The sequence below is a fragment of the Monopterus albus genome, unplaced genomic scaffold (genome assembly GCF_001952655.1).
Source record: "Monopterus albus unplaced genomic scaffold, M_albus_1.0 scaffold61.1, whole genome shotgun sequence".
In the NCBI taxonomy this organism is placed as follows: Eukaryota; Metazoa; Chordata; class Actinopteri; order Synbranchiformes; family Synbranchidae; genus Monopterus; species Monopterus albus.
This window is the reverse complement of record NW_018127941.1, coordinates 2,664,916-2,675,997: the sequence shown is the minus strand read 5'-3', so window position 1 is coordinate 2,675,997 and position 11,082 is coordinate 2,664,916. Positions and strand designations below refer to the sequence as shown.

The 11,082-nt window shown below is 40.4% G+C and overlaps 1 protein-coding gene across 3 annotated transcripts in view; it reads right to left on the bottom strand.

Moving 5' to 3' along the window:
- Positions 1 to 1,167: 1,167 nt before the first annotated feature.
- tubgcp5 (tubulin gamma complex component 5) overlaps positions 1,168 to 11,082 on the bottom strand; it is a 13,679-nt gene continuing 3,764 nt past the window's right edge. For 2 of the 3 annotated variants that reach the window (XM_020603412.1, XM_020603411.1), the window contains 17 exons: positions 10,813 to 10,930; positions 8,883 to 8,972; positions 8,649 to 8,742; positions 8,303 to 8,555; positions 6,893 to 7,095; positions 6,679 to 6,794; positions 6,316 to 6,584; positions 5,983 to 6,181; positions 5,699 to 5,887; positions 4,275 to 4,457; positions 4,052 to 4,136; positions 3,852 to 3,972; positions 3,257 to 3,408; positions 2,751 to 2,876; positions 2,337 to 2,425; positions 2,000 to 2,100; positions 1,168 to 1,845 (listed from right to left, as the gene is read on the bottom strand). In XM_020603412.1, coding sequence (XP_020459068.1) covers positions 1,799 to 1,845; positions 2,000 to 2,100; positions 2,337 to 2,425; positions 2,751 to 2,876; positions 3,257 to 3,408; positions 3,852 to 3,972; positions 4,052 to 4,136; positions 4,275 to 4,457; positions 5,699 to 5,887; positions 5,983 to 6,181; positions 6,316 to 6,584; positions 6,679 to 6,794; positions 6,893 to 7,095; positions 8,303 to 8,555; positions 8,649 to 8,742; positions 8,883 to 8,972; positions 10,813 to 10,930 — 2,435 coding nt within the window. In that variant the 3' untranslated portion in view covers positions 1,168 to 1,798. The remainder of the gene's footprint in view (positions 1,846 to 1,999; positions 2,101 to 2,336; positions 2,426 to 2,750; positions 2,877 to 3,256; positions 3,409 to 3,851; positions 3,973 to 4,051; positions 4,137 to 4,274; positions 4,458 to 5,698; positions 5,888 to 5,982; positions 6,182 to 6,315; positions 6,585 to 6,678; positions 6,795 to 6,892; positions 7,096 to 8,302; positions 8,556 to 8,648; positions 8,743 to 8,882; positions 8,973 to 10,812; positions 10,931 to 11,082) is intronic. The other variant, XM_020603413.1, reaches the window with a different exon arrangement.

The following is an 11,082-nucleotide window of genomic DNA, read 5'->3' as shown; positions in this document are numbered from 1 at the left end:
TGTCTCAACTTCTGTCTGAATTCCTCACAACATTCTTTCTTTTTCAACTTCCACCACTTGGTCTTCTTTGCTGTCTGTCCTCTCCTCTTCTTCCTGACCACCAGAGTCATCCTACACACCACCATCCGATGCTGTCTGGCTACACTTTCTCCTACCACCACTTTGCAGTCACTAATCTCTCTCAGATTGCCTCGTCTACATAGAATGTAGTCTACCTGCATACTCCTACCTCTACTCTTATATGTAACTCTATGTTCCTCCCTCTTCTGGAAATAGGTGTTAACTACAGCCATTTCCATCCTCTGAGCAAAGCCCACCACCATCTCTCATACAGTTTCCAACTTCAAACTGATCACCCTGTCTGACATTCTTTTCACCTCTAAAACATTACTCACCAGCTCCTCCTTCAGGATCACTCCTACCCCATTTCTCTTCCTGTCCACACCATAATAAAACAGTTTGTATCCCCCTCCAATGCTTCGCGCTTTGCTACCCTTCCACGTGGTCTCCTGCACACACAGTATATCTACTTTCCTTCTCGCTCTCTACCTTTCCCTGTCATTGTACCAACGTTAAGAGTCCCTATTCTCAGACCTATACTCCCGCCTTTCCTGTTCTCTGTCTATGAATCCTTCTACCTCCTCTCCTTCTTCGACCAACAGTAGTCCAATTTCTGCCAGCACCCCGTAGGTCAACAGCACTGGTGGTGGTCGATGTTAACCCAGGTCTTGACCAATCTGGTATGGAATTCGCACTGATGATTCGCATGTTTAAATTTGGCATGTTTTTACGGTGGATGCCTTTCCTGACGCAACCCTCTCTATTTATCCGGGCTTGGGACTGGCACAGAAGTCACTGGCTTGCAACCCCTGTGGCTAATCTCTTATACTATGTATAATGGGGGGAAAAAAAGTAAACCAACATTGTCAGGAATGAGTAAATTCTAGGCAGTGTACATTTATCTCAGATTGTCAGTTTAAGCTATATAGCAATACAACATGTGCAATGAAGTATAGAAACTTGTCACAATAAAAATTACTTTGGTATACTTTACCTAAAGATATCCAACTGGGACAATGCCTGTACAGATCACCTTTTTAATGCCCTCAGCAAGGAAAACGTGTCAGTGACCACACTGCCACTGACCATTCACTGGTTGTCCTTTCAAAATGGCTCGTCAGCATTGAATAGCATTAACCCCAAACCTGAACACATATTATAGTATTCCTATGCCTTTTAACAAACACAACAATGTTGTTTCAATTCTTTATTTACAAATGCTCTTGTATAGGCAAAATGTCCTGATATGATCATTTTTAACCAAGAGATAAATTTCAGAGTTGCATCTAAAAATATAAGACTAGTGAGACAATCTGTGGTTATTTCATATTGTGTCAATTTGTATTACTTGATTACACTGTCAATACAATTTTTAAATAACTATTATACAGCAATGTTCCATTACGTTGAATAACATATACCTACATCGTTGTGCAAGATTTATTGTGCTTCATATATACAGTTGTCTTTAACAGTTCATAAAACACTTTTACAAAAAGTTTTTTTTATATATAGAAGCTGATGTATGGCCACAAGTAGCTTGTTTTGACTATGGCCCTAAAACAATACATACCACGTAGTTCTAGACTATCTCTAACAGTCAGAGCGGACAGTGACATTGTACATGGCACATCATCATGAACAATGACAGCAGTCAGAGACTGAACAGTGATGAGACAGAGAACCAAACAGTGGAGTGTAATCTATAGTGCCAAAACACTGAAACATGGGTGGTTCCTCAGCACTGCTCAAACCCTGCCATCAGAGAGAGGGCGAGGGATTCCACTGTACAGGGAGGAAAAGCACAGAAAACAGGATTACTTTCATGTGAACCATTCCTGTTTGTACATAAAGAAATAATGTAAAACATTACAGTACTTGTAATTTTCAATGTAGTTGACTGAAAGTAAAAGGTCTATTTGAATTCAGATTTACTTACAGTGAGGAAACGAGCCACGACATACAGCCTTATTGAGTATTGTCACGAGGAACATGTGACAGTTTTTGAAATCTGACTCCATTTTATCAATGGACTCAATCCTGTAGTTAAGAGAGAAACACAATATTGACCTACAACAGCTCAGACGTTGAGTTGGGCCATTGCTATTTCTGAAACAACTGTTGAATTGTTTGGAATAATAATTTAAAAAAAACCCTATGTGAATCACCTTTAAACAATTCACCACAAATGTACTGACATCATAAGTAATATGTGTACTGTGTATAAATTACAGTTTAGATTTTAATTTTCTCCCAGCTTATATGAGAGCTCTTACTTCCAGGCTCCAAAACCAGCTTGCCATCGGTCAGAGAAAATGAGGACTAGATTGAGAACCTTCATTATTGCCTCCTTCACAAAACTGACCTGAGAAAACAGCAACAACAGTAGACACATAAAATGTCATAAATGTAGGAAGAAGGCTTGAGCCTGACCTCAGCCCAGCCACCTCAGTCTTATCAGGGTGAATTAGCAAAAAAATAAATTAAATAAAATATCACATGTATTAATGTATTGATCCCTAACCATAATTCCTTTCTCTGGCCCCTTGCCTGCAGCTTCTGCTTCTAGAGCTGGCAGACATTCAATTCTTTGCTCCAGGGGGTAAAATTTAAGTCTTGTTTAATTAACAATACCCGCCCTTAACCAGATCTACAGTTAACCCAAATCAGTGCCATTGAGTGTCATTTACCTTCTCCCTCAGCAGGCAACGGTCATGGATAGTTGCCAAATATTTGTAATGGATCTTAATCAGCTGGTCCAGGTCCTTAGCTTCTTGTACCTGGTGCTGAAACTCTAGCCCTGTGCTGTGCAGAATCTGACAAGAAAGAAAGTATAAAGAAACACCTGCCATTTCCCAAACCATAGTGTTTTAGATTAATTTTCTACCTTCCAAACACCTGTTGCTTCCTATTCATGTCCACATGGTCTGAAAATCAACTTAGTCTTGAACCTTGCTTCTAATAGCACAATAAAAAGTGTCATTTCTGGCTTTAACACAGTTTGGCAGCTCAGTGGTCATCAGACCGTCCCTAAAAGCACCACATTCTCTTATTTACCTGAAGTAGATTGTACCTGCAGAATGATATGCTTTGGAAACAGGTCGGCAAAGTACATTCTGACACGTCACAGAAGGAAAAGCACTGGTGTAAAATGATGCTGTTTCAGGGTCCTAGTGTTGTGCATGACTCCTCTCACCCTGGTCATGATGTAGTTGTGAAGGCTGTTGACAAAGTGCATCAGTTTGACACGCAGTAGACACATTCGGTGAATCTGCTGATTTACAGGCTCTTTGACCTTTACTTCCTCTGTGAGAGCTCCCTCCAGTTTCTTAGTGATCTCTGTAAAATCTATAAGAAACACTTTAGGAAACATTCAAATGGCCAAAAACATGTTAAATTTGTCCATTTACTGGGGACACTCTCCAAATACTGATGAGATTTTTAAGCACACTCACACCTAATTTGTTTTCATACATATTATTAGAGCTTTAATTTGGATAATACAGTGAAATAACTAGACCTGCAACAAACATTTTTATCAATTAACTCACTAATTATTTTCTCAATTACCTGATGACTTGTTCAGTCTATAAAATGGGGAAAAAAGCCCAACAGCATCATAAAATGGTTTGGTTTGTCTGATCAACAGTTCAACCCCCCAAAATACTGTGTGAGTGATATAAAAAAATCCTCAATCCTCAAATAAAAGGAGCAGGACCAAGTACATTTATGGCATTTTAGCTTGACAAAAAAACTCAAATGTTCATTTCAATCCTAATATTAATGCATACCACTGAATCGAAGTGTGTCTAAACTGTATTTGGCCCATTTAATCTGTAACAGGAGGAGAAACACTTGATTGTAGATCTTCTGACACTCTGAGCTGATCACAATATCTACAGGCCAGGGGACCTGTGTAGAGTAACAAATGTAAATGTCAACACAGCATTTAAAAAAAAAGTATTTAAGCAAACACATTCACTTTGCTTACCTTGTAACTGAGAGTAAGCACTTCTAGATTATTCACAGGGTGCTTTTTTCTAGAGGCATCAATGGTCTCCAAGAAGATTGAAAGCCTATGTATATATATTTAAAGAAAAATACATCAAATGACAGGAGTAAAAGTAGACTTTTGAATACTATTAAAAATAAAAGACCACATTAAAGTGGATAAATAATATATTTTCAACCTGATTCATTAAGGCATGCAGTACCTGCTACTGTCCTCTGGGTAGCGCTGTCTCACTGCCTCCTGCAGCTGCATGTTAAGAAAAGACAACTGCTGCCAGCTCTCCTTCTTCTGCACCTTGTCAAAGATAGCTGTGTAAAAATCATACATGGTGTCTCCAGCTTCCAGCAGGAAGTAGTTCCTCATGGCTTGGAGGTATTCCAGCAGTCTGTGGAGACATCAAGGAACTCAAAGGCTCTATATGCACTAACAAAAAATAATTAAAAGAAAGGTTGGTCATTCTATTCAGAAGCAGCTTTTGCTACGTATCTTGATATTCTCTTTTCACCTTGATGGATGAATAGGGTCCATTAAATGCACTGACAACATAAAGAGACAAATCCGTTGTCTGTGGCAGTAGCAGGGCTGAAAAAAAAAACTTGACCAATAATTTTACACAGGATGCGCAAAATCACTGGATGGCCTACCTGCCCGTAAACCTACTTCCTGCTAACAAACATCCTTGCCTTGCACGAGCCAAGAGTCTCCCACAAGGCCAGGTAGGCAGATGCGTTACTGCTCTGTTTTGATAGCTAAAGCTAGTGAGCTATGGCAGAAAAGGTACCCACAGCAGCTTTCAGTCACAAACAGAGACTGTTGTTACAGGCCGGGCCTTCCCTTTAAGACATATAGCCTTATAGGTAATGTTGCCAGAAGCTGCTACCTGCATGCAGTGTGCACAGTATGAGAGAGAGACGACGGCCGCACTGAACAGACTCCTTTTACACGCAGCCACAGGGGCAGAAAATACCAACAGCAGTCAGCTCTAAGTGTATAGACAGGACTGTAATGCAGTTAACTGGGCATCAAGGCCACATGCAGTGTTCGAGTTACCAAGACGGAATAAAGTCGGTGTTTTGAATGCCGTTAGCATCCCCTCTTCACTTCTCCTCACCGGAAAAGCCCGGACTTCTAAGGCTAGTTACCGGCTACGAGCCAGGGATAAAGCAGTTTAGCCATAAACCAGAGGTCCCCAACTATGGTTCAGGGCCACAGATCTGGGCGGATAACACTGTATTCAAGAAAGTTACAACTAAAAAGAAGTTGGATGCTGCAAGATGTAAAACCCAAATTAACACTGGTGTGGCTTTTGAACTACAGCAACAACTGAGAGAACTAAAGGGCCTAAAAAGCGGCTGTGCTTCTGCTGGACAGGGAATTATCAGTTTTGTTTAGTTTGGGGGTGGGGGGCAGGCATTTGTTATTTTCCTGAAATCTGTAGTAGTAGTCAGGCAGTGCAGGCTGCTGTGTGCGTTGTGTTTTGTAGGAGTGGCTTTGGCGAGAAGTCAGAACGAAAGGGTGGGATTTCTTCGATTGGCTACTTTCAAAATCAAGCTTCCTCTTGCTGGTTTTTCCAGTATCGCCAACCCTATCTTTAAGAGTCCTCACTGATTTAAGCGTGATGCTTACTTGTAGTCTTTTTTCAGGGTCTTCATCAGGTTCCCACAGCACTCAATGTACCTCCTCTCAATGTGGGGGTAGAGGCAGGAACGCAGGGTGAGCTCAAATGTCTGGCAGGTGACAGACTGAGAGGAGCGATCCACGATGAAATCCCCTCCAGAGAAGCGCTCATGGAAGTCACTCTGCTCCAAGAAGAGCCTAAGTTGAAACACAGACCACAGCTAAATTGTTAGACATATTTAACAAAAGTTAGTCTGGAGAGCTACTTGAATTATAATGTTATTACTGTTTACCTGGCAAAGTTGATGGCCAGCAATGGATCATGAACATCTTTGATCTCCAGATGTTGTGCCACGATGGACTGCATCTTTACAAGACTTCTCTTAGTGGCCTGCTGCTCAGCCACGATGTCTGCTGGAAATTCCTCTTGGCTGCAGAGGCGTGACTGGACTGACTCCAGAAACAGTGTGTGCAAACTCTTCCTTTCTGCATCTGCAAGGTCAAATGTTATTTTTCAAGAAAATATAGCAACTCTACTCTACTTAGAAAAAAGAAAAAAATAATACAACAACAATACAACTCTTATACATTGAAAAGTGTCTCTTAAGGGCAAGGCAAACAGTGACCTCGAGGGGATCTCTTGGAATCCTCAGCCTCCTTGCAGTCCAGATTTTTGAGCAGCTGCATGGACTTCCCAGCCATGATAATCTGCTTGAGGACCGGTTTGAGAAAGGACACCATGGTGAGCTGCCTGTTGCTGGAACCCTGATCCCCTCCAGAGCTCCCGCTGGCTGAATCATTCTGCTTCTCCTCATTCTCCACCATCTCTGACACACTGTAGAGAGTGTAGGTGGCGTACCAGAAATCCCTGTGGTTCACTGGGACATCCTTGTTCCTGTCCATGAAAAAAGAGCGAGTGTGTGGAAGTTAGAAAGTCATGTTGGAAGAAATGTTTAAACATTCTTGTCAAAACAGTTATGTTTTGATACCTCTGAATGATGAACTCTTTGGCAGGGTCAAACAGGTGGCCATGAACAATCCATTCATCCACAATCTCCAAATATGGCCTAACTGTCTCTGTCCACAGAGAAAATAACAGAGCCACCTGCCATGGAAAGATGACCCACATGAATGCATTAGGATTTGTTTCCTTGTTATGATCCATGAACCTTACGTATAGAAACTATTGAACCAACCACTCACAACTTGCTCTGAAGCTTCCCCGACACCATCATACTCAATGATAGCTTTGTACAGGGTGTTGAGTAAGTGTGAGGCCTGCACAACATTTGGAGTCTCAGGGGGGACTTCAGCAACCCCGGTAGAGAAGACTCTGTGCAGTACTTTGATCTGTGCCAGGTGACTGCTGAGCCGCTCCAGAACTGCAGACAGGGTCATTGTCTCATCTGCAGGAGGACAACTCATTAAGTATCAAATAATTATGGGAGGAGACAAATGCTAGAAATACTGTATACTGCAATATATTTCTAATAGTTTTTATCAATACACTAGCACCAATATGTTGTCTTGCCATTTCACAGCACAGGTGGAGCCTTTCTGTACCATAATCACTTCAACACTCAAAGTCAGAGTAACATATATTTTACACACCATATCATATTGTAATTGGACAGCACTTAGTGAGTGCAAACCTCAGCCAAGGAAGATCTGTCTCCCCATAATGCCGTTCTGCCTAAGAGCAATATTTCTATGATAGTTTGACTATTAACAATGAAAATCTACCCCATATCATTTGGAATCACACTGATATCAGTATTAGTTTTAAAGTTATTCTTAAACTTCATTAATAGCGATTATTTTCAGGATCTAGCGCAGCAACTGTTGAAGGTATAGCGATCTAGTTGATCCTGTACTGAATCATCAGAATTTCAGGTGGAATATGATCTTAGTTACAAGGCTCTAGCATTATTTGTTCTGTCACAGTAGCACATTTTTACATCAGCCCTATAAATGTGAACATAGTGGATCAGTACATCTGGAATATTGGATCCAGATCAAACTTTGGAGTGTGGTAGATCTTATGTAACTTATGCAATTTTTGTCCAAGCATTCTAGGTGTTATGTATGGAGTTAGGGAACTTTCAATATTTTTGTTTCTATCTCACAATGGTGAAGAATCATTTAAAAGGCTCCTTGGTTTGGATGATGATCTGGATCGGCATCAATATCAGATGGATTATTCCGTACCCTACCTCTCCAAAAAATGTCATCATTTGACTTTGGACAGAGCAATATTAACGGTTTCCTCCTGCCTCAAGTCTTTATGTTAAGCCAAGCTAACCACTGGCTGTAGCTTCACTACAGATTAACATTTGAATGGTATCAATATTCTCACCAAGTTGTCAGCAAGAAAACAAGCATATATTGAAAAATGTTTAACTATTCCTATAACACTGAAATTGGCATTTCAGCTGGTTGCCAGCGTACTACTTATTCAATCTGAATGATAGCATATGCATGTTAGTGTTATAAAGGCTATGTGTTGTGACACCAGTATTATCTTATAGTATATAGTATAGTATACAGTTATAGTATCGTAACCAGAGCTCGCCATTGATTTCACTCCCTTAAACATACTTGTAGGCTACTTGCCATTGCATATGAGCTCTCTTTCAATTGTGGTCAGCTCCTCTTTGAAGCTAGTGAAGTACTTGTTGAGTGCCCACACAAAAGCCTGATAGGTCCTGAAGGGGGGCTCTGAGCCCTTCCTGGAGCTGTAGCAGGAACCGGAGCCTGGTGGGCAAGGCTCCGAGCTGTACCCTGTCACCTCGTCTATGAACCTCTGGAGCCTGAACACTGCCTGCCCATACACAGCGATATGCTCCAGCACAGAGCGCAGACAGTTCTGCAGCACAGCAGGGGGAAAATATTGTGGTTTGTACAGAGGACAAAGTACTGTTTATTAAGATACAGGCATTTGTACAATTTCTGAACTTACACTAGTCAGATGAGTTACCACTACATTATTCCTTACTGAGACTTTCCCATCATGAAGTTGGAATATAAAGTGTTTCTTCACTCCAGACAGAAGCCTGCAAGATAATATCCATAAGAGGCAGCTCAACTGTCTGATGATTATAAAAAGATAGAGCTGTGAGAAAGTAGGAGATGAATGTATTAGTAAGTCTGTACAAAGAGCACAATCACACACCACAGCATCATTACATCTTACCAGAGTGTCTCCCGTATTACTTGGGTCTCTGTGACAAAGGCCTTTTCTTCTGGCAGATACAGTGGATCGGTGTTGTACAAGTGCTGATCCCTGTGAAAAGTTTTAACACTTTAATTCACTTAAACTCACACATCTGCTGAAGTGAACTTCAACCTGTTATAGGAGTCCTTACGGATATTACCTATTAAAAACAATATCACTGTCAATCTGGTACAATTTTTTCTGTAGGTATTTGGCCAAATATAAAATGAGCATTTGATTATGATGTAAAACAACGACCAAATTAGCAAAAATAAAACACTATTAAAATTAGAACAGTTTGCTATTTTTAGACCTCTTAACTATGCTAAGATCATCATAGCTGAAAATTGAAGTATATTTTTGCTACAACCTTACAAACATATATATTTTCTATGACTGCCAGAAAATGGCTGGGAAATGTAAGATAGTGGCACCAGCTTTGAACTACGCCTAGCATTTGGAACAAATTTATTAAGGTCTCTTTTTTTAGATTTGACATTATGAGAATAAAATTGTAGAGTTTCAAAGGTGAAAAAAATCATAGTCATATTTTTGAAAAATAAACTCATGTTACCATAATATAATCATAATTGCACATAATCGCTAACGCCTTAGGAGCAGGACTCCAGACTGTGAGTGATCAGTCCTATTTTGCGACCAATTTTATTTAAGGTGCAGATGACTTTTTTTCAAAGGTCACACTGGGTGTTACTGCAAAATAAACAGCTTATGCACAAACAATGCTCTCACTATAAAAATAGTGGACAGACCTACTGTCATCGCAGCGTTTATCTGCAGGTCTGTCACTCGCCCGTCTCACAAAGCAGAGACTTCAATCTATCAAATGTGTCGAGACACGCACATCATCGTTGGACCCCTTTTTTACGGTTCAAGTTTTTTCTTTCCTTCTGAAGTGTAAACACCACAGACAGCTGTTTAAATCAGGTAGATCACCTGTTAGCCTGTTTATGTGTTGGAAACATTTTACTTAAATCTCTCCTGATGAATCAGGCTCCTGATGTCACTGAGGTTTCTGGTTTTACTTTCCCCCTCCCAAGACAGGAAAATTAATAAAATAAATAAATCAAAACATATAAACACTGCTGATTCCTTGCTGACGAGCCTACATGAAAACTATTTTTGTCCAGTACATTTCTGCTGTCGGTCAGCCCAATGAAGACCGTGCTGTCCTCCTGGTGACAGACAGCTGTTCTGACGAGAGACCCTGCACAGAGGTTGAAGTTGCTGCGGATTAAATGGGTCAAACACGTCGCTCACATCTAGTGAAGTCCCAGATTTAAGTTAGCATTGGCTGAAACCCACCATCAAGTCCTCCTTTAAGTAGTAGGCTACTTTAGCCCAAAAATGAGCTGGCACTTAGCCATAAGAGTAAGAGCTGCATTGTGCATGGCGTCCAACGCAGACATCGCCAGAGAGATAAAATGATTCATCAGAAGAAAACAGGCTACAAATCACATACACAAACAGCAATACATGTGTGCAATTCATCAGTTTATACTTCAATTTAAATATAATAGCCTGATCTTCATCATCAGTGTCATCATTATCATCATGTTGACTGCTAGGCTATAGAGAACTAACATGACTACATAAAAAGAGCTGAAAACTTGTTCAGGAATTGATTTTCCCATTTACTCTGTTCCATAGGTCTCCTTAAATTTTATTATAAATACAGCCTATGCACACTAGATGGTAAGGTTGTTTAAAATTATTTATGAAAAATACAGCTTCTTTTGCATTATGTTGTAAAACAGAGGTGGTGTTAAATGAATGTTAAACTGGAGCCCTGATTAGGAGACTGAAGCTTTAAAGTTCTCTAATGCTGTTGAAAGTGTCCATCCATATTATATACTAAAATAAAAGCATACACAATAGTCTGGAATCTTACCATACATTGAGTAAGTTGGAGTGTAAATGCAAGCTGTGAGGAAAACGAGGAGCATGTGCAACCCAGTAAGGTGTCACTACATGATGTTCAAGCCAGGCCCGAGCCTCGGGTTCCCCCACTGGAAAGACACAAACAGGAATTATTTCAATGTAGACACACAGCTGCCTGTCTCTAGGTAAATCCAAGAGCCTGTAACTGGATCCACAATTCTCTCACTTGTCTTGTAAGACACGAGGAAAAGAGGCAAGGTGAAAAATCGAGAAAGGAATC